The sequence below is a fragment of the Bombyx mandarina genome, chromosome 10 (genome assembly GCF_030267445.1).
Source record: "Bombyx mandarina strain Sakado chromosome 10, ASM3026744v2".
Lineage (NCBI taxonomy): Eukaryota > Metazoa > Arthropoda > Insecta > Lepidoptera > Bombycidae > Bombyx > Bombyx mandarina.
In genome coordinates, this window is record NC_143217.1 from 5,671,540 (window position 1) to 5,695,397 (window position 23,858).

Sequence of the window (23,858 nt, forward strand, 5' to 3'; positions counted from 1 at the left end):
CATTTTGTTTGTCATATATTTTTATTTAAAAAATCCATAGAGCAACTAACGTTAGATATTATTATGTCCAATGTATTAAATAAGTTCAATGTATTAAAACCGACCACACAATTCCGTATTTTGCTAAATAAAACCTATCGTAAATATTCGTACTATATTTCAGAAGAAGCCAGGTCAAATACATTCATTGTTTTTTTTGTTAAACAACTTAATTGAAAATTTTGTTTCCATTTTTCTCTGTTTTATTTAGTTATTTTCATTTTCAATACAAGATCAATTATTCAATAGGACGCGTAAGCCTACAACTGAAACATTGTATTATGGAGAAACCTAAAAATGCGGAAAGTATAAAGGGACCATTTTAAATATAAACCGAAAGCTGAATCATTATAGTTATTTCAAAAGAGGAAAGATATTGAATTTTTTTTTTTGAAAAAAGTCACGCTCTCTTTTTTTCTTTGTTTTTATTACCCTTGTAGGCAGACGAATATACGGCTCATCTGATAGTGAGTGGTTACCGTCGCCGATTGACTTCAGACCAGGGGTAGGTCCAAGCCGCTGCCTACCGTGCCGTATTTTTCCGTCTTGGTTGTGTCCCTATACTCGTATAACAAAGGAAAAATCTTGAAAATCAAACTGACAGTTATGAGAAATACAAAAAAATATTAATACTCAATACTGGTGGTAGGACCTCTTGTCACTGGTGGTAGGACCTCTTGTGAGTCCGCACGGGTAGGTACCACCGCCCCGCCTATTTCTGCCGTGAAGCAGTAATGCGTTTCGGTTTGAAGGGTGGGGCAGCCGTTGTGACTATACTGAGACCTTAGAACTATATCTCAAGGTGTGTGGCGCATTTACGTTGTAGATGTCTATGGGCTCCAGTAACCACTTAACATCAGGTGGGCTGTGAGCTCGTCCACACAGCTAAGCAATAAAAAAAAAATAAAAAAAAAATCCTATGTAATACTAGCGACCCGCCCTCGCTTCGCTTCGGAAACATTAAAACACACATGAAACAAAAACAAAAAAAAAATTAAAAAAAATTAAAAAAAAGTAGCCTATGTTCATCAGGGACAATGTCGGCTTCTAATGGAAAAAGAATTTTTCAAATCGGTCCAGTAGTTTCGGAGCCTATTCGAAACAAACAAACAAACAAATCTTTCCTCTTTATAATATTAGTATAGATGAAAAAAGTCGCGCTCTCTTTTTTCTTGATTTTTATTACCCTTGTAGGCAGACGAATATACGGCTCATCTGATAGTGAGTGGTTACCGTCGCCGATTGACTTCAGACCAGGGGCAGGTCCAAGCCGCTGCCTACCGTGCCGTATTTTTCCGTCTTGGTTGTGTCCCTATACTCGTATAACAAAGGAAAAATCTTGAAAATCAAACTGACAGTTATGAGAAATACAAAAAAATATTAATACTCAATCTTATGTAATACTATCTAGGTTACGTCACAAAGAGCAACGCGAACACAGCAATGATGTAGAATAAAATTTTGGTGTTTTTTTACAAATGCCTGTCTAATTTCGAGTGACTTCATTCTTTAGTCGAGAAGAGCTATTTTAAAATATCCGAAAATACATAGAACAAAAACCTTAGCAAGTTTTGAAGTTGTCAAACAAAGTATTTTTTGTGAATATATTAAAACATTTGCAAGATTTAGGTCAATATGTTGAAGGCTCATTTTACTCTTGTACACATCTATCGATCTTTATCTATGCTATTATCATAAGAGAGGTATTTTAACTGGTATTTTACTGGTGGTAGGACCTCATGTGAGTCCGTACTGGTAGGTACCACCGCCCCTCCTGTTTCCGCCGCGAAGCAGTAATGCGTTTCGGTTTGAATGGTAGGGCAGCCGTTGTAACTATACTGAGACCTTAGAACTTATATCTCAAGGTGTGTGGCGCATTTACGTTGTAGATGTCTATGGGCTCCAGTAACCATTTAACACCAGGTGGGCTGTGAGCTCGTCCACACATCTAAGCAATAAAGAAAAAAAAAACTTGTTGTAATCGCAATAGCAAAAAGCCGACCAAATTAGAGACGAACTTGTCAAGAGAGATTTTCGTACTAAATTCATTAAAACCTTGTCAACAGTCACGACTTCACAAGCGGTAATGAATTTAGCAATACTTAAAATCGCAGGAAATCGACAAAGACGTTTACTTAATTAAAATATGTCTTTACTTCAAGTAGTAACATATACATTTTTTTCTGTCAGTCTTATCCGTTACGATGTCGTAACGTCGTAATGACATTCACGGACGATCGCATCGGACTCCCCCGCGATCCAGTCCGATGAACATCTTTGTCGTATAGGGTTACCACTCAGAGAATAGAAGTCAAGTTTTAAATAATATAAAAGGTGACGAATTGTAATTATTCAAGCGTTTTAATAATAATGGAAAAGTGGTATCTAAGTATTAAATCGTCGTGGCTTAAAGGATAAGACGTCCGGTGCAGTCGTGTTGAGCGATGCACCGGTGTTCGAATCCCAGGCGGGTATCAATTTTTCTAATGAAATACGTACTTATCAAATGTTCACGATTGACTTCCACGGTGAAGGAATAACATAGTGTAATAAAAGTTAAACCCGCAAAATTGTAATTTGCGTAATTACTTGTGGTAGAACCTCTTGTGAGTCCGCACGGGTAGGTACCCTGCCTATTTCTGCGGTGAAGCAGTAATGTGTTTTGGTTTGAAGAGTGGGGCAGCCGTTGTAACTATACTGAGACCTTAGAAGTCATATCTCAAAGCGGGTGGCGGCATTTACGTTACGGATGTAGATGGGCCGGTAACCACTTAACACCAGGTATCCTGTGAGCTCGTCCAACCATCTATGCAATAAAAAAATAAAAAGTTTCTTTCAAACAAGTCACTAAAAGTTTGTCCCAGATGAAAAACGCGCGATTTATAGATATCCAATTTTAACAAAAGGTGAAACCGCGTTGCGCGCACTGTAACATCTACTCATGTAACAGATGAACAAATGACATTGACAATGACTCATTTAAGAAAAATGACAATGGTACTAGCAAAGTTATCTACTATCAAACTGCAAACATTTTCAATGAATTTTGCAACAGCATTACGATAATATCTAATACCTGTAATATCTGTTAGGTACAAATTTGTATGAATGTTAGTTAACGGACGAGAAACACGTATCAATCTCAATTAAGGAAACAAAATAGAGGTAGCACGAAGACAATTATACCAAAACTAGCTGACCCGGTAGACTTCGTAGTGCCTCAATCGATAAATAAAAGACACATCAAGGGGACACATTAAAGGAAAAACAAAATTCCGAGCATTTTTTATATTTTCTCACCTTTTAAACCTTCCCTGGACTTCCACGAATAATTCAAGACCAAAATTAGCCAAATCGATCCAGCCGTTCTCGAGTATTAGCGAGACTAACGAACAGCAATTCATTTTTATATATAGAGATCATTCCGATAGCAAAAAAAAAATAGACACTTTTTAGTATTGATCGATTTCAAAAACTATTTTTACGACAGCCCTATGAATGGGATGTGTGATTCGATAGGACCACCGAATTGGTTTTCGGAATCAACATTGACACATAAAAGGATTCCTCACCTTGTAAATGTATGTAATACATAGGTACATATTGTACATATATGTACATTGACATTGCAAATATTCGAAATTCTCAACTTATATCATGTGTTGACGTTTTGAAGTAATTCAAACTACATACAGTCAATAAATCCAATGAAAGTGGGAATATCATCGTGCAGTTCGTGGTGCTAAAACTGGTTTACATCTGTGGTGTTAAGTACTGTTATTAGTAGGCGGGTACCAACCAGACTGAGACCTTAGGACTCATGTCTCAAGGTGGGTTTCGGCATTTATGTTGTAGATGTGTATGGGCTCCGGTAACAACTTCAGTACAGGTGGACCGTGAGCACGTCTACCCATCTAAGCGACAAACAAAAAAAACTCAATTAGATTGGCCATTATTGACCCTGAGATATTAAATGAAAGTTTCAACTAAGTACATTGCAATACTACATATTTTAAAACCAAAACACGATTGCTTCGCTACCGGAATAAGTAGGATGGTAGGTACCTACTCATGCTCGCTTAAAAAAAACAGTAGCATATCTTTTTACACATTTGGGAGACGCTCCAGATTGCTAAAATCGTTTTTAGGACGATATCTGACATAGAGATTTTTCATAAATTTTAAAAAGTCATCCTTTTTTACACCCAAGAAGTCTGCAGCGTAATTTCAGAGGTCGGATTCAATCGATTGAGAAATAAAGTCTTTCTATATCATAGTTTTTCTATATAATTGAGTGGATAGTAAGTTTATGCCATTGCAAACGAAATTTACATCATAAAATTACAGGCGATTCCTCCGTGATACTCAATCTTAGTTCGTCTTGTACGGACACTGGGTTTATTTTACAAAATCTTCGTCCAACCAGCTGTCCGTGTTGATTAATGAAGATTCGATCATGCCTTGCTGTAAGAATTATCATAATCGCTTTGAAAAACTATAGCTATTTACACCAAACATAAAACAGATCATAACAAATTTAACGTACAATCTAATAATCTACTATTGTTCATAAAATCTTGCTTTTTTAATGGCGTAGATCAGGGAATGCTCGTTTAGTATTTAATGGAGACCATAAACATGTCAACGTGAATTCCACCACTCGACTGGAGGAGGTAAAAATTTCAATTATATTTCAAACGATTGTCCCACGCATCAAACAGGAGTGTATGACTGCATCGCGGCAGGAATAAACAAGACCTACAGAAGCTAACAATACGCCTTATTTTTCCCTACCTATTCCCTGGTAGCCGCTCCGGTGACAGAATAATAAAGACGTGTACTCGTTTGCTCTTAAAATAATATCAAGTTTTACCTTAATACTCAAATATATCAAGTGTAAAAAGTCACAATTCAAGATAATAGAAGATACTTTACATAAAAATAAACAAGAAAGTTTGTGAACAGTGTTAATGTGCAACCTAATTATGAGAAACGAAAAAATAACCTCTTGAGATTATTATTTTTATATTTTATTTTGAGGGTATTTATTTTGATAAATACAGAGTGAAGTAAGTCACAGTTTAAGCCACAGACAATTCGACAATTTACATTCAAGCTAGGCAACCTTCAGAAACCATATCGATATAATCGGGGTTGCCAGATCTACTTTAAAATTATACCAGAATCATCTTAAAACGATCTACGAAAAATCGTAAAACAAAAATTTTCACTGAAAAATGGATAATCAAATGCAAATATTATTAGAAAAAATTCAAGAGCAAATGAAACAACAGACTATCGCTATAACAGAAGCTGTAACTAAAAATGTAGTGCAGCAAATTGATGAACGATTTAAAATAATAGACGACGAAAACAAACAACTTAAAAATTCAGTCAAAGAACTTAAGGAGAAAATTAAAGGTCTGGAAATGGCTAAAAAGAAAACTAACATACTACTCTTTGGAATAAAGGAAGACAAACAAGAAGAGTTAAGTTTGGTAAAATACATATCTGAAAAACTTAATTGTCATCTTGGATTAAGCATACAAGAGCACGAAATTATGAATATCTATAGAATTGGAAAGATAAAAACTACGCCTCGACCTATTTTAATATCCCTTGTATCGTACTGGAGAAAAATGGAAATAATGAGGTCCAAAAATAAACTACCCCAGGGTATTTATGTGAAGGAAGATTATACTAAAGAAATATTAGAAGCACGCAAAACATTACAACCAAAGCTTGAAGAGGAACGAAGGAAGGGTAACATAGCATACTTAAAATTAGATAAACTAATAATCAAGAGCCAAACGGATGCTAATCGAGAAAAAAGGAAAAGAGACCCATCTTCTTCACCCAATGTCAGCACACCACGAAAAGAAAATGAATTGTACGTAGCTCCGAAGAAAGTTAACACAACTAATGCGTACGAATACATGGCACGCGTAAAATCAAACTCATTAAGAGAGAAAACCAATGTATAGCGATCACTATACACTCGAAACCGGAATAATAACAATCATTACAATACAAACCTGCAAAAAACAACCAAGAAAAACATTCACCCAAGCCGGCTGGTCCCCGTGGGGGAAAATGACCATAACCCTCCCGTAAGCAAAACAGTACCTCTAAAATCAATACAAATTGGAATATTTAATGTAAAATCGTTAGCATCCATAACAAGATACATAGAACTATTATACCCACTAGAAAAATATTAGGCTTAGTTGAAGTTAGACGGATGGGCAGTGGCATCGAAGAGCATCAAGACTTTATATTCTGTTTTTAAATTTAGTAAGCTTCTTAGGCTTATCTAAAAGAGTTGCAATACCTCAACTGGAGTTCAACAAAATGATAATATCAATCAATAAATCAAGTGTATGCACCAACTGAAAAGGATTCTAAAGAAAAATAGATAAAATTTTACGAATCACTACAAGAAGCGCAAGCGCAGGCTAGTGAAAATGTACTGTTAATGGGAAACTTCAATGCCAAGATAGGGATAGCTAAAACAAAAGAAGAAAATAATGGATGAAAAGAGCTAAGAACAAAGAAAATTGGATTAAGCTGGAGGAGGCCTATACCCAAATAGGGGTTCCTATCGAAAAAAAAGTTTGATGTAGGCAAATCAAATAAACAATAAAAAAATAAAAAATAAAATGATCAAAATGTCAAAATGTCAAAATCATATTACTATATATTTAAGAATATTTACATGTAATACTTAGGTGATGGGAAATAAAAGGCTTTATTATTATTATTATAGTGTATTAAACACTGCCACGCCTGGGAAGACGGCAGGACACACTCCGGCGAGGTGGGCAACAATCGGCCGGAGCGTTAGGGACTATTGGGAGAGAAACCGGCGAACTATACGGGCATTGTCGAGCAAGACTGCTTTTTGCATTTGGGCCACCACCGACTTTTTGTTGAGACCAAGCCTCTCGAGATGTTTTGAGAGGCTTTTAGGGACCAAACCATTCACCGACACAACTACCGGGATTATTTCTGTAGATACCACCCTCCACATGTCGGTCACCTCGTGCGCCAGGTCCAAATATTTGGTCTTTTTATCTGCCTCGGCCCGCACGAGGTTCTCGTCATAGGGGATGGTGATATCCACCAGAAATACCCGAGACTCCGTCTGGTCCATCAGCACGATATCAGGCTTATTCGCAAGAATAGTCCTGTCCGTAATGATGGGCCGGTCCCAGTAGAGCTTGGCACGGTCGTTTTCGAGTACAGCGTCCGGCTGGTACTTATAATACGGTAGCCTCTGTTCGATGAGGCCATACTTAAGGGCGAGCTCTTGGTGGAGGATTCTGGCTGCTTGGTTATGTCTGTGCAAGTACTCAGTGTTAGCAAGCATAGAACAACCAGAGGTGACATGTCTGAGGGATTCACCCGGTCGGCGGCATAATCGACAGATGTCAGCTGTCCCATCCTTCAGAATGTGCTTCCTATAGTTGTTCGTCCTGATAACCTGATCCTGTATTGCACAGACAAAACCCTCGGTTTCCCCAAAGAGGTCACCGAATCGCAGCCAGTGCACGGAGGCTTCTTTGTCCACGTGGGGCTCATGCAGTGCCTGAAAGAAGCGTCCGTGCAGCTCTTTCCCTTTCCATATGGCCTCACGGTCAAAGGTACTGAGTACCGCCGGTGATTGCCACCCGTCTCTGGCCAGGGCTAGCGGGGTCAGTCCTTTGTCGCATTCCATGACCTCTCTGTGCATCACACTGTCAGCCCTCGATAGGAAATATTTCCTGAGACTGCACACCCCACTGTTGTGCATGACCTTGGCGCTAAGTAGGCCCCGGCCACCACACTTCCGCGGAATGTACAATCTCATTACCGAGGACTTCGGGTGGAGCATCCTATGGAGGGTCATTTATTATTATTATTATTATTATTATTATTCCCTGGTAGCCTAAGGGGTTATTCCGGCTTCCCTCGGGCAAGTAAGTGAGATCACGGCATCAACCTGAGATAATTTGCTAACACTAGCCTTAATAAGAGCAGTGCTTCGCAGAATTTACCGATAAGATCCGGCTAGAAACTCAGTGAGCTAAACGCTCTACCTCACTACCGGTAAGCATTTGTTACAGAATTATCCTTCCTACTGGTCAAATTGGAAGTCAAAAGTCGGTCAACACACCCGAGTCATAACTACAATATTCAAACAGAGTGACATTGAGTGATGTCATTTCAAGAACACAAGTCATAAGCATTCTACTGAAACCGTGCGGGCTAGCTCTAACCAGTCAATTGCAAACTTCGAACAATACGTTCATTTCTATTTTGATACATATACATGTAACATACATATGTATATGTAACAAAATAGAATAAATATACAGCTAAATTATACAGCAATATAAATAAAATAAAAAAAAGTGTGTGTGTCCGCTCCGACGCACGACTGGAGTTTACTGGATATAAAAAATTAAACGAAACAATACGAGAAATAGTTCTATATTACGACAACACGATACACTACAGATTATTAACAAATTAACGAGACACAAAACAAACGACTAACAAATATATGAAAATACAATAATGAGAGAAACGCGCGATCAGTACGAGGCTTTGTGGCGGACTGCCGGCGCAGCAGCCCGGCGCGCATTTCGTGTGACATGCGCATAACGCATTTCGTGTGACATGCTAGTACGATTTTGGTCCCCATAATTTTCATACCCCGGGCCTATATATGTAAATCGATTCTAAAGGAGTAAACTCCAAAAATAAAAAGCCTTTTATTTGTTGCATGTGACTTATAAAAACAAAATTAAATCAGTGTTATTAGATTATTATGTTTCTTGTATATATAATATTAGATACTATTTCCACTTACAAAATCCTCTCCTCGAGTAAAGGCATCCTCAAAGGATAGCCAATCTTCTCTAGATTGGGCAACTGCATGCAAACAATATTAATTTTTAAATCATCATCATCATCAATCAATATCTATACTTAATACTTAATAATACTATAAAGAGGAAAGATTTGTTTGTTTGTTTGTTTCGAATAGGCTCCGAAACTACTGGACCGATTTGAAAAATTCTTTTTCCATTAGAAGCCGACATTGTCCCTGATGAACATAGGCTACTTTTTTTATTTATTTAATTTTTTTTTTTTTGTTTCATTTTTCCGAAGCGAAGCGAGGGCGGGTCGCTAGTATTATATAAAAATGAATTGCTGTTCGTTAGTCTCGCTAAAACTCGAGAACGGCTGGACCGATTTGGCTAATTTTGGCCTTGAATTATTTGTGGAAGTCCAGAGAAGGTTTAAAAGGTAGATAAATATGAATATGCTCGGAATTAAATAAAAATAACAATTTTGTTTTCCCTTTGATGTGTCCCCCGTCGGACGGATTACTTTTGTTTGTTTTAAGTTTATTTTAAACAAAAGTTTAGGTCTTTTATTTATCGATTGAGGCACTACGAAGTCTGCCGGGTCGACTAGTAGTTAATAACAATTTTACATAAAACAAAAAAACATCGGAATATTGTTCGAAATGTCGCTGGATTATCACTTACAGTCCATTTCAGTCTAAATAAAACTACCGCGCGAATATTGTACTGCAACTTACATGCATTCTAGTTGCGACGGAATTATACGCGCTAACCAAGTCCTTGGCTAAAGGCATATGACTCACTGTTCTATTTCTTATTACCTAAGTATAAATTCTAAACTGCATCTCGCTGAGTCATAGGTACTCTAAAATGATGCTCAAAGGTCGTCGACCCGATGATCTTGCGCACATTAACTGCGTTGGAATATTGCTTAGTAACATCAGTTTTGCATCCATCCTGTTTACGAACGTAGTACTAATATTATTTGTATTCGGCATTGATCTCGCAATGCACACACATACAAAACGCATTGTGTACGTTTTAGACAACTTATTAATAAATAATATAATGGCGTCGTTAATGACAATGCGTTTGAATTAACACAACAAAAGTTCCGGCGGTGTTTGTTCACGACGAATCTTTGTTAAACAAATCGAATGCGATGTGGGGACGTTTAAGCTTGCTCATTGGCAGATTAGGTCATTGATTTAGTACGTGAGCGAAATAAGTTAATCACATTTGAAATTTAAAAAAAAACACACCATAAATCACAGTTTGATACGTAACAAATCATTTGGTGTATAAATTTTGCATTGGTCTTGAAGGTCGTTGAGTGAGTAACGAACAATGCGTTTTCTGTAATCTCAGCCAGAATATTAGAATACAATGTTGTTTAATGATTTTTGCACTGTAGACGCGTGTGGTAAAATCGCTTTTAAATTCTAGCCAGCGCGCTGAAGTTTCATTTAAATTTAATCATTATTTACGAGGTTTCGTCATAATGTGAGTCGTTTGCCTATTACGGCAATTAATAAAGAAATAGATTTTTTTAAAGATCTGGACTCAGAATGGGAATCGAAACTGAATCTCATGGTACGGCAGTCAGGGCAGTAATTAAGGTAGTGCTGATGGTATTGTGCGGTCCTACGGGTAGTTTTTATTTATTTTGTATTGCCTTTGTAGGCAGACGAGAATACGGCCCACCTGATGGTAAGTGGTCGCCGTCGCTCCTGGACGTCAGCAATGCCAGGGGCAGAGCCAAGCCGCTGCCTACCATTATGTACTCTCCGCAAGCCTCGTTTGACGAAGGACATGTCATAGAGCTCGTATCGGCTTGAAGTATGGAACAACTGTTACACAATCCAAATAAAGATTCGACCTCATGTCTCAAAGTGCGTTAAGACATCTACCTTACGATGGTTGTCGGCTCCGCTGGCCGTTTCCAATCAGGCAGTAGACAATTTGTAACACTAATGTCAAATCCATTCCACCAAAATTCTGACAGCTTAAATTGAATTCGTGAAAACCTTAATCGCATCATACTACCGCTTAATTAAGAAATCTCTGTCGCATCTCCGTCTGGCACTATGTCGTAGGGATCTGGACACATTTGCATTCTACGTCGTAAATTTCATCCTTATTACGCTTCAGGAACTTTCCCTATAACTAACTTCGGTTTATTTAAGAAAACTCCGACGTGGATGAGCAGAATCCTCGGTGGAATAATTAAAATTTAATCTTTGGAATTAGTTCGTATCATCAAGCTTAATATGAGCCTTGGGTGCGGAGTTTCCACGACTTTCAATTTTAAATCGGAGGGTAAAAAAAAATATATATAAAGAATCGTATGTACATGATTTAAGCTTTTTTATAAATTATATTTAATAGCAATAAAAATTTCAATAAAAATTTAATTCTGAAATTTATCGTTAAGATTTAAATATTGCGATCTAGAAAACGGGATTTAAAAAGAAGAAAAAAACAAACACACGAATGCTTCTAAAAATGAATAATATAATATGTAACTGAGAATTCTTTGATTGAATTTTGGTAGAATTGACATTTTTCGTTAACAATTTTGACAGATTTCAAACTCGAAGCTGGAATTGTTACAATGTGACTGATGTTACCAAATTATATTATTCAAAATCAAGATAAGCAGCGACCTTCAGTATGCGATTTCTATGGGCTCCGATACTTAGATGATTACCCCTCTGAGTTTTTGTTGTTCTTATACAGTAAAAAGTTAACGCATAAAATTGCTTGAACGCCGGCTTTGCGGCAAAAATTTGTCGCACGGTTATAACGAACAGACCCGTGTACAGACAGCATAATAAACATTGAAAACATAATCTTTTTGTATTAAACAGTCCCTCATTTTTGTTCTGTTTACGCTACGGATTTTTGGCGATATTGAAATTCCGAATCCGTCTTTCATACCCCTAAACTGGCCTGACCGCATAAGCCGCAGTTGAAATAGGCACAAAGTGCCTCACAGGACGCTCTACCAAAAATTTATAATTAAATTATTGTCACCCTACTTTTAAATTTTATCGCCTGTTGTCCCCTTAGATTCTCAACTTGATAGCAACGACTTCAAACTTTAGAATCTTAGACTAGTCCCGAACAGTTACCATTGTAGTTTTCGTAATAAATTGCGTACAGTACCTCCTTTCGTTGACAGATTCGAGTACACCACCCAATGAAGTAAAGTATTTTATGAACCTTTACAACGGCGTTGCGCGTTCCCCTGGAACATAATTTACAACGATTGCGTCTTGGCCACGCTTCACGAAACATTTCCAGCGTTTCTCTTGAAGGTTTCCCACTACAAATTATATTGTTTGCCTTCAAAACCGTAAATCACGTGTTCAAAGTTTTCTACTATGTTCTCTAGAATTTCAAAGACCGGTTGACAGTGCTTTGAAGATGATATCCCGGAATAGGTTTTGCGAAGTGAATTTGGTTTAATGAAATTTATTATTTTAGCTATCTATAGGTATATACGTATAAGCGAAATATAACTAGCTCAACACGAAATCTTCGAAACTATCCTTCCAGCAGATCTTAAATTCTGAGAAGCCTAAGCAATAATAGAGCATACTCATTTCCAAAGCCGCCATAGTGACCGTTGTTAAAGGACTGGAAGGCCATGGCAAAACGCAAATGCAAAAATGTGTTTCATTATATCTAAATAACAATTATAACACTGGTAAAATTGTGGGTTCACTGAACGGATAGGTAGGAACCTATAGCAATTAAAAAGAAAATGAAATCCTGGGGGTGTTACTAACACTAGCCCTAGCAATAGCAAGAGCAGTTCTTCGCAGAATCTACCACCGGACCGGAAACGCGACCCACTAAGAAGATCCGGCGAGAAATTTAGTGTACTGTGTCTATGGGTTACTTTAATCGCCGAACCCTTCTCGCAGGCGACGGGTTCGACGGGAACGGTGATCGGTGCTTAAGGTACCTAAAAGCACCGTTACTGGATCGGGAGGATCCGAAATGACGTGTTTTGGGCGAGAATCAATAAAGAATCACAATTTCTAATACACAGAATTAGACAGTAAAAGCGAATCAATATTTAGATTGATCTTCAAATTTATTAAAAAAATATTCATTTTATTTTGAACAGCAAAAGCAAAAGAACTTTTATTTACGTGCCAACATTGAAACTTAAATGATGTAATCATAGATACGTTCATAAGTTTCATCCAGTGAGATATATTTTTAAACTGGTTCTAGCATTGACGTTCATAAACACGACCGTAATTTATTTATCAGATAATTTCAAGATGCGAAGTTGTTAAGTTACAGAGCGCAACCGACCGTGTAGTAGTGTTAAAGCGAAATTTTATGTAAATTTATCCCGCTTCGTATGACAGAAATTCATTGTTTAATTATTCATATACATAATATAATTACTATGCAGAAAAACTGAACAAAATAAAATAATACAGCTTATAGATTAACGCATTATTTATATCTTCTATCATGGTTTTATTTATTTTATACGACGCGTTTCAGAGTAGAACGCGTTGGTGTGAAACCCACTCTAAAGTAATGAATTGATTTTCGTTCAAGGAGAACGAAGCAATTGATAAAATAGTGTGTTCCCTTTGTCTTTCTGAACAGTGAGTATTATTGTACGGGTCAGCTGGATTCAACTCAAAATAAAATTACGACAAAACGGTTTTCATCTCAATCGCTCTATTCCTTGGGTCGCCAGTTAAAAAGAAAGAGAGACGTAATTTGTAGAATGCGAATGCAATTCCGTGGTTAATTAAAGTTGTTCGTGTAGTTTTCTTAAATAATTCGTAAATAATACTTCTAATTATCCACTTTATTAGTATTTAAAGCTTTTTTTATTGCTTAGATAGGTGGGCGAGCTCACGGTCCTGATGCTATGTGGTTACCGGAGCCCATAGACATCTACAACGTAAATGCCGCCACCCACCTTTAGACATAAATTGTAAGGTCTAACTTTTAACACTACAACGCCTGCCCCACTCTTCAAACCGAAACGCATTACTGCTTCACGACAGAAATAGGCGGGGCGGTGTTACCTACCCGTGCGAACTCACGAGACGTCCTACCGCCAAAATTACGCAAATTATTATTTTGCGGGTTTGATTTTTATTACACGACGTTATTACTTCACCGTGAAAGTCAATCGTGAACATTTGTTAAGTACCTACGTATTTCATTGGAAAAATTGGCGAAATTCGAACATCAGCACAGTCGCATCACTCGATACGAATGCATCGGACGTCTTATCCTTTAGGCCAGTAAGACTTCAAAACTATTATTACTAAACTAGCTGACCCAGCAGACTTCGCAGTGCCTTAATCAATAAATAAAATACCTAAACTTTTGTATAAAATAAACTTAAAACAAACAAAAGGAATCCGTCCGATGCGGGACACATCAAAGGAAAAACAAAATTGTTATTTTTATTTAATTCCGAGCATTTTCATATTTATCTACATTTTAAACCTTCTCTGGACTTCCACAAATAACTCAAGACTAAAATTAGCCAAATCGGTCCAGCCGTTCTCGAGTTTTAGCGGGACTAACGAACAGCAATACATTTTTATATACTTAAGTATATAGATAGATTAGCGTTTATATGAAAACAAATTTTCATAACATTCACCGCTTACCGGAATCCACAGATACCATAATCTGAATGCCACTGCGTAGGCAATAGTAACTCTATTGAGATTAGATCTATTGAGATCAACATCATCCCTATGACAGGAAATCAGCTGTTACAATACAACACTACTGTGTAATCCATTCATAGACTAATTTATTTAACTAACTCGATTAATGCAAAAAAAGCCCGTGATATCATTGTATCAAATAGTTTAAGCTACAAAAATTATAGTAATTAAGTAACAAAGCTTCCTTTGTTCCTTGAGATTCCTGAGCAAGTCCACTAACCAACCTTGTAATAAGTAATATTATGTCCTTCAGTTACTGCACAAGCTGCAATGAATTACATTAATGAATAACCCGTTTTGTTCAAGCGCGAGCAAAGGGTTATTTGAATATGAAAGTGGAACTTTCACTGCGCCATCGCTCCGGTATTTTCTTTCGTAATTGAATTGGACGGATGAGTATTCTGTTTAAACGGGATCCTTGGTATTAGACGCGGGGAAAATTACACAATTTATTTTTAAATCAAGGCTGCGACCGCACCGTTTGGATTTTCTGCTTATATTTTTAACTTATCCTAGTTTTAACGTTAAAGTTTTTTTTTGTTTTTTAAGCTCGCCATTTTGTGATCGCTTTTAATAAGATTAAAGTTACTGTGTTAAGCACATCCTTGTATTTTAGACATGCAATAATGAATTCGGTCCATAAAATGGCTAAGATTACACTTTATCAACATTATAATGGTCAACTATTAATCGATTTAACACATAAATCTCCCAGGGCCCGGAATTCATGCCCTTGCTCTCATCATGGCCGGACTTAATGAGACGTGATAAGCGTATACAGGCTGATTTCCCTTGCGAGGGTCGCTAATAGACGTAGAAGGACCCAAGGATAACTGTTTGGGCGTTGACACGCAACGTTGATTGTCATCCCATTTCAGTCAAGTGGTTCTTCGTGTAGGCTGTTTTATGTCATCGCACTGAGAGGTTTTCTGAGAAACGTGCTCACAGAAGACAGTAATAACGATTTTATTATTCAAGATGAACAACTTTACACGAGACGCGTTCGAAATTGTCCAATAAAATACGATTAAATCCGTAGCTTGGGCCTATATATTTAAAAGACTGAATGCTAAACATTTGGTCCAGAGTAATATTCATAAAACTGAAGGTAAGTTGATTAATAAAACTTGGTTTTATGTCTAATAACCTGAAAAACTAGAGTTACAATGTACGCTTAATTAAGGTTAAGTTAGCGTTGGGCGTTATGGGTCAGGGCTAAAAGCCTTAGTTACGACGATCGGGAGTGTCGGTAGATATAGAGAAAACCTTCACTTAGACTGAAAAATATATGAAAAGGGGGCACGGATAAGACTGTCGATTGCACCTAGCCATCAATCCGTCTTGGCCGATAAAATTCCGAGTTTCAATTGAACGTGTTTGTATCCGACTCGGGAACAATTTGTTTTATGAGGAGCAAAACGTTCTCGTATTTTATTAAATAACAGCAAAAAATTATTGATGCCGTTGGAGCGCGCTGAAAAATATGGAGCTGGCAAATTTTTATTTAGTATTCGAATTAATGCAGAGACGGATTTAATATTTTACGTTTTTTTTTTTTTAATTGCAAATCGGCAATGATTATGAAATAGATTAAAAGTTAAGCAAAGGAAAACTTAACAAAGATTTAAAAAAATAAGCAACAACAAAACGATATTGCTCAGTAGGAAACAACTCGGGATATACCTACACTGTTTCCAATATTTAAACAAATAATAAATACACCACACAAACGGAAACCTCGCAACTAAAAGCCCCTGTAAACTTCTAAGGATCTTTTCTTAAGCGTTTGTGTGGCACAAAGGGAATTTAACAATATCAAAACTGTACATGTGCCTACACGTAACTTAACATTTCAAAGTCATTGAGAACTCTTAGTAGTGTCCTGAGTTTTCGAATATATTCGATCGTTTTCGATTATGTGACGATGGATTATTCCCAATACCGTACGTGAGGTTAAGTACAATTGTTAAAAGAAATAACACTTTCTTTTCTGCATTTTCTGATTGGATTCTCTTAAAGAATTCCTAGGTCTGTCTAACAAAGGAGTTTCATTCTTTTTGTACTGAGGCCGATCAGAAGAGTAGACGATCTTATGGTCAATCCTATGTTGAGTTATCATTGTTATATATATGACGGGAAGCCATATATGTGTTGACAACTGCGAGAAACTGCTTTGAGATAGCGCTAGTGGCACGTAGGACATCAGATACAAACGCTGGAAGGGTTGAAGTTGCGAACCGCCGAATGGGGAATTAGCCTTTATAAGCCGCTGCGTGGAGTGCTCTGCACGTATGCTTACTCATCGAACTCGGCAAAGAGTTCGTGCAACCTAATCCGCCCGCTGAGTTTCCCGCCGGATCTTCTCAGCGGGTCGCGATTCAGATCCGGTAGTAGATTCATTCGCGAAGCAGCTGCCCTTGAGTTGTTAGGTCTCCTTCGGCGCTAGGTCAGCTGTTAGCAAATCCCACCCCTCCTGGTTGAGCCTTTGCTCGGTCACCTGTCCTGGTGAAACTGATAAGGCCTCCGGGACACCAGTAATCCATCAAACATAAAAAAATCTATAATAAAAATTACCTCTTGAAACACACTATAAATGGGTAACCGCTTAGAATTAGAATTCGGTCTTCAGTTCTTATGACGGATGGTGCAATGCTAGCTAGATGACGTTTTGAAGGTATCGTAACAAAATTTCATTTAGTACTTTTAGTAGTAGTAACTTTAATTTGGTTAAAAGTCGGCTATTATTGTGTAGGTCCATTTAAATGAAACTAAAACAAAACTCGAAATACAACTCGTTTCATCTATCTGGAAATTCTCGTAAAGAAACGAACTGTCAAAATACTTGTTGCCAATTTTATTTACTGTATACATTTTCTTTGTGAAAAGACAATTCATAGGAAAGCAACTGTGAGGTCTCATTAAAATACTATTCTACATGGAAGTCTTTTTAATGAGCTTCATTCATTCATATTTGACTCAGTAATGATAATAAGGCTCAATCACCGTCTCCTCGCTCTAAACTATGACTCCCTGTAGTACTATAGGAACTAGAGACTGATATACATACATAGAGATTGAAAATCCAAACTAAGAGTAAACTAACCCACTCAACACAAATCTTTGCCCGATGTAGGCATAGAACATTCAGCCCAAGAGACGTTGTTTTTTTGGTACAATTTTTCCTTATCAGGAAAGGCAAGGGGATCTAAGCCCATACAGCCTTGTCTGTTCTATAGACAGAGACGTTGGACGATCGAGTCCAAGAGATTGATTTATTAACTCACATCAAAAACGCAAATTCAGCTGCTCCCATAATACAGTAAATCTCCAAAAGTTCAGAGCTCCATAATAGAATTTACATACTTTGAAACCTGAAACTCTTTAGGGGAACGCCGATCTTCGCCTCAACGAATGTCAGACGAAAATTAAGACACATCAAAGAGCATATTTTGTGTCACGTTGCTGGGTTCATGTAATTAGGAAAATTTATGTAAGTTCAATTTGTTCATTGATTTCACGAAATAACCTCACGAACCTGGTTACGAGAATTGCTTTAAGGTTTTCATTTTGCGTATTATTCCGACTGAGCGAGACCGAAGAGGATATGAATAGATTGTGTAAATAATCCTATAAGACGACTGTTCAGACGAAATTGGAGTTGGATAATGATAATGATAGGCTTATGACATGTTTTCGTACCAAACTTCGATCAACAGTTACTATTGTTGATCGAAGGTACCAAATGACTTCGACTTTGTATATGGCTTATGCAAGCGTGCGTGTGGTGTTAAACCTCTCTCTATCTTTCTTTTTTTTCCACAGACAAAAAACTAAAAACTCGCATTGAAAGCAATGCTATCAAATGATTAGTTCAATTTAAAAATGATTATCTGAATATTGACTAGGGTTCAGGGTGCAAGGTTTTTGTTGTCGTTAATTAGGCACTCTTAACTAATACTCTTCACTAATTGGGGATACCTAAAAAAAAAGACGGAGATAAAATTATTTGTAAAAAAACACAAAATAAACCAAAATTTTACTATACAAAAAAATCACATGATTCTAAAATCATAAATTAAATATTTTATAGAAAGGACCTTACTTGCGTACAAAAATAACAACGATTCTTCTATTACGCATGTCAGTATTCTCAGTTGTGACATACTCTGAAAACCTACATTTAGTTAGCTATGTATGTGATAACGCAGCGTAGACTCCAACATACCCCACCACGATCTCTTATATGGAAGCAAAAGTCCGTCGATATCCCACTGATCAAGAATAATAATATTACAACCTTATACTGGCATAAGGCATTGTGCCAAAATAATTCCCTTATATTTCAACAACAGCTGTACAAAGTTTTGAAACTTTGTCAAACCGAGCTTATGAAAAATACGTTTATATATTATTATACATTTAATTTTATTTAGTAACATTAATTAAATTATCTTAAACCTATCATCATAATAATATCAAAATGTAAATTTAAGCGCTAAATAATTATGTATTATATAAATCGACAAAGGACTTTTTTTTTTAACAATCACGCCACGTTAACTGGTCCCGTGATAAGTTCGTAAAGAGCTTGTGTTACAGGTACCAGATAACGGAAATAAATGTAAGATTTTTATTATACACATACATATATTTAATATACATCCATAACCCTGGAAAAGACATTTATATTTATCATACAAATATCTTCCCTTGGCGGGATTCGAACCCGCGACCCCCTTGTGTAGTGACCATGTCACTTACCACTACACCAAACGGCCGTTAATTAAACATTACATGAATAAATTTTATATTTAATACAAACACACGCAAAACATACACATACATTCTCTACTAACTTTTTATCAACGAGCACCGTCAAAAAAAAAAACAGTCAACAAGCCACAATAAAAAAGAAAACATCACGCAAACCGGATAATTGATGCAAAAAATGTTTCAACTACCGAGTCGAATCTGATAACGAACCGGTGCAAACTATTCCGAGCATTGAACGCGAGAATGCAAGAATACTACGAAATCTCAGCGGACAACGAAAGTTGCTTTAGGAACAACATTATTATAACACGAACTTAACGCGCGTAGTTTTAAAATCACCTTGTTGAACCTTGCAAACGTTTACTACATTGTTTTTGCGGCGAGATTTTTTTTTTGTGTACTATGGTTCTTACATTGCCAAAGGTGTAAAAAGAACTTGTGGTCACCGTCGCTTAGGGACACCAACAATACTGCTCACCGTAAATTCAACTGGTGTAATTTTAACATTAAAAATATGAACTAGCTAAAGTAATATTATAATATTAGTTATATAAAAAAAAAACATATTTTTTTTACGTTGATACCTACTACACTTTGCCCAGTTATCGAAATTTAAACTTGTTGATACCTACTACTCTTTGCCCAGTGATCGAAATTTAAAAACTGACTATTTCCAAAAAAAATTTATTCGTCAATAGACCCTAAAATAAAAGCATTGATACTTAACTGTGCTGTTCTCACCGATTTATTACAGATGTTTCCTCTAATTATTTATGAAATACAAATCAAATACAAAAAAGATCGTATTCAATTTTTATTCAGTTAAAAAAGTGCCGAATCGCTTAATCAATTTAACCATGTAATAAAAATTTGTTACATAATATAGATATACATACGTATATAATATAAACATACTCCACCTTAGTATCTTTTGCGCCGACTAGCCGCGGGAGCATAAAACACTCGCTCTTCTTTTTATTTTAAGACACAAAAAGATAAATAATAAAATCTACAATATTCCGCAGAGAGTTCAACGAAAGAATTCCTATAGTGCATCGCGTGAATAAGTTTTTGATTCAACCTTTGTTTTAATACGAGAAGGAGGAAAATACCATTCGATAACTTCAAACACAATAAGAAATGAAATTGAATATCACCAAATTTCGGTGTTTGAAGTATAAACATAAAATTATTTCTTCTTTCATAATATTTTTTACCGCTGATCTCAATATCTGATAGTCTTTTTGTTGGTATTTTGTGTAAGTACTATGCAACGTTTATATGATCAAGTGGACACTTTGTACAATTGTTATTGGCACTAATACTTTTATAGTATAGGTTAGTACGATCAACACATGATGGTGTGTGAAACGTGTTAACAAATGCATATATATTTTAAGCATTTAGAAATATTTACAATGAAACCTGGCAGATTAACTGGTAAAATATTGGGTTAGAAAAAAAAAAAAACGTGTGGCACACGGGAACTGCCGCGGTAAAGTTATTGCATTACATTTTTTATCAACTTATGCAATTATAATTAGACAATGATAATTTAATATTAAAACAATAATAAAACAAGACCACGCTATATTAAACATTAATAAAAGCAAAACCTTAACTGTCCCCTTCACACTCATAAGCTAGACCGCGCGAGAGAGAGATGGGCAGACTTTTTATGATGCGCATGCAGTGCGACGTCACGCCACGCGCTTATTCACAAACACTACACAAGCGCAACGTGTGAATGTGTTGAACGCGAGCTACATGGTAGGCGGAGTGAGGGGTGTAACGTTTTTTTTGTTACGGAATTTCATGATTCGGTCGCCGCGCTCAAGGCCCGCGATAAAAGCTATGCAATAGCTTAAAAAAACTGGTTGTTGATTCTTATTTCGTAGTTAGGACGCATAAGAAATTTCTCCAAAAAAGTATTACGTTTCAATTCGAATGATTTTTGTGTAAATTTTGTACAAACGACTGCCCCATTCTTCAAACGGAACACATCCTTGCTGCAGAAGTAAGCAATGCTGCGGCACTTACCCAAGCGGATTCACGACACGCCCAAATCGTTTCTAAAAAAAAATCCTAGTTATTCGCTGGTAACCTAAGAGGCTATTCCAGCTACACCCGGACGCGTAGGTGAGCTCTCGGGTTCAACTTGAGAGAATTTGGTAACACTAGCTCTGGCAAGAGCAGTACTTTTCAGAATCTACAACCGGAGCGAAATCGCAACCTTCTGAGAAGATCCGGCAATAAACTCAGAGAGCTAATTTTTCAATACTCTTACTCCTCACTATATGCTAAAATACTATACAATCTTGGAAATAACGTTTTACAACTCAATTACTGTAGAAGTAATATTTTTTCTCAATCTTCATAAACGCTTTATGAACTTCGCAAACAATACCTCTGTCCGCCATTAAAACTAGAAACGTGCTAATATCAAAAGTTTCGCCGAGTCCTTGATAAGAAAGTGATATTTATCATAATTTAGGACGTTTTCCATTTGGATAATGCGTCTGTTTTTCATAAGAACAATGCGTTTCAATTTACGTGACGTGGGGTTTTCGCTACGTCGTAATGTTACCAGACACATAATATTGTTTTATAAATAGCATGAGTAAATCTTATTTTAATTAAACATAGAAGCTTCGAACACAGAGCTCTTTAGTTTGACAATGAAGACAATAACAACTTAACATTATGCTTGGACTAACTGTGGCTTTTTATTCTTTGACTTATGTGTTATAAGGCACTGGTTGGCCTTACGTGGAGTACAGTTCCCATCCCGGGTGATTCAATTTGATTCCACAACACAGAAGAGGGCCATAGGGATTCTCGATAATCCGCATATGGCATTTCATTTTGCGAAAGAGACTTGGGTGTGCTCTGTTTGTTAATACTGTTTGAAACCATCCCATTATTTCGTTTTTTACAAAACCCTCAATCGTCACTGCACGAGTTTAACTCTTTTTTTTTCCGAACCTTTTTTACTGGTGCTAGAACCTCTTGTGAGTCCGCGCGGGTAGGTACCACCACCCTGCCTATTTCTGCCCTGAAGCAGCAATGCGTTTCGGCTTGAAGGGTGGGGCAGCCATTGTAACTATACTGAGACCTTAGAACTTATCTCAAGGTGGGTGGCGCATTTGCGTTGTAGATGTCTATGGGCTCCAGTAACCACTTAACACTAGGTGGGCTGTGAGCTCGTCCACTCATGTAAGCAATTAAAAAAAACTCGTACAAGGTTCCAGCGCCCGTGCAATGCGCAGTATATGTATAACTCGGTGGCCGAAGATGTTAAAGACCCACCCACTAAATTAACAGAGTCCAACTCTAAACTGCACCCGTAATGGTCATCAACAGTGCTTTCAAAAGATATCGTTAGGTTATGGTTAGGTATAAAGCTCGTCATATGAGCTAACTCTCTTTTTTACGATCATCGGTGACAAATGATCATCGTTGCTCACAGACATCAACAATGCCAAGGGTATAGACGAGTTTTTATCTACCATTAGGGACTCTTTTAATATTTTTAATCTCAAGAAATACCATGAAATATAGATAGATTTATTTGAGAGTGTGATTGTAATGCTAAACATTATATTGCAATACACCAGAGTATTATTAAGCGGTAGGCAGTGGCTTGGTTCTGCCCCTGGCATTGCTGAAGTCCATGGGCGACGGTAACCACTCACCATCAGGTGGGCCGTATGCTCGTCTGCCTACAAAGGCAATAAAAAAAATAAAAATAAAATCTCAAATAAATCCGACAATTGAATGTAGTTTAAAATGAACTACCAAGATTTGTTGACATCTTTACAAGTGACGCTGACGGTACGGAATAAAAATGATGTTAGAATTAAAATATTTAAATTGTTTTTTTTTTTGTCCACAGATACAGCGTCATACTTACGATATCGACAAATGCCTCGGATGGGTTTGCCTTAATAAACGGTAAGTTCCCGCCTTTTAAGACCAAATTAAAAAGGTGTTTTTTTTTTTCAATTACTCCCCATCGCTTTACCTGTTTTTTTTTAAATATGTAGTATAAATCAAGAAGTCTGCAGCCAAAATATGTTTAGTAACATATAAGATACATACAACAACAAAAACGTCAGTGGGACACAAAAACAAGCTACAAAACATTAAAAATAAAAGTGACATGTTATTTACATGAAACGGAACGTGATTATTCATTTGGATATATTTTTCACGATTTTATTTTGAGAAACGTCATGTCAGTTTCTTCTGTTTTGTTTTTTATGACATGAAGTTTTGGAGTAAATCATTATCAGTGACAAAGTATCGGCTGGTGTTGTTGACCGATGTCGGTGTTGGCCTGAAAAAGCTACCACTGAAACTCGATATCAACTCGAACTTGTATAGTTGTAAGTTTGAGCAAATTATTCACTTACGGGATTAGATAGATTATGTAACAAGCATTCTAGAACACAAGAATTTT

General features: G+C 36.7%; 3 protein-coding genes across 3 annotated transcripts in view; 2 read left to right on the top strand and 1 right to left on the bottom strand.

Annotated features, from left to right (window-relative positions):
- The window catches only part of LOC114248713 (uncharacterized), a 254,874-nt gene that overhangs the window by 37,432 nt on the left and 193,584 nt on the right, over positions 1-23,858 (top strand). Inside the window, exon 3 of the mRNA XM_089730304.1 lies at positions 23,292-23,350. The gene's annotated coding sequence lies outside the window, so the exon portion shown is untranslated. The remainder of the gene's footprint in view (positions 1-23,291; positions 23,351-23,858) is intronic.
- On the top strand, positions 5,277-6,023 carry LOC149502182 (uncharacterized). The gene has a single exon (XM_089730488.1). The coding sequence runs from the start codon at positions 5,277-5,279 to the stop codon at positions 6,021-6,023; it is 747 nt and encodes a 248-aa protein (XP_089586614.1).
- Positions 6,263-9,688, bottom strand: LOC149502183 (uncharacterized). Its single transcript, XM_089730489.1, has 4 exons — positions 9,632-9,688; positions 8,894-8,955; positions 7,130-7,913; positions 6,263-6,352 (listed from the first exon to the last, which is right to left on the bottom strand). Exons 1-4 carry the CDS (start codon positions 9,686-9,688, stop codon positions 6,263-6,265), a joined length of 993 nt encoding a protein of 330 aa, XP_089586615.1.

Coding starts and splice junctions, on each gene's coding strand:
- LOC149502182 (XM_089730488.1), top strand. CDS start 5,277: ATGGATAATCAAATGCAAATATTATTAGAAAAAATTCAAGAGCAAATG.
- LOC149502183 (XM_089730489.1), bottom strand. CDS start 9,688: ATGCCTTTAGCCAAGGACTTGGTTAGCGCGTATAATTCCGTCGCAACT. Junction 8,956..9,631: donor CCGTCGCAACTAGAATGCAT/GTAAGTTGCAGT, acceptor GTTTGCATGCAG/TTGCCCAATCTAGAGAAGAT. Junction 7,914..8,893: donor TTACTCGAGGAGAGGATTTT/GTAAGTGGAAAT, acceptor GACCCTCCATAG/GATGCTCCACCCGAAGTCCT.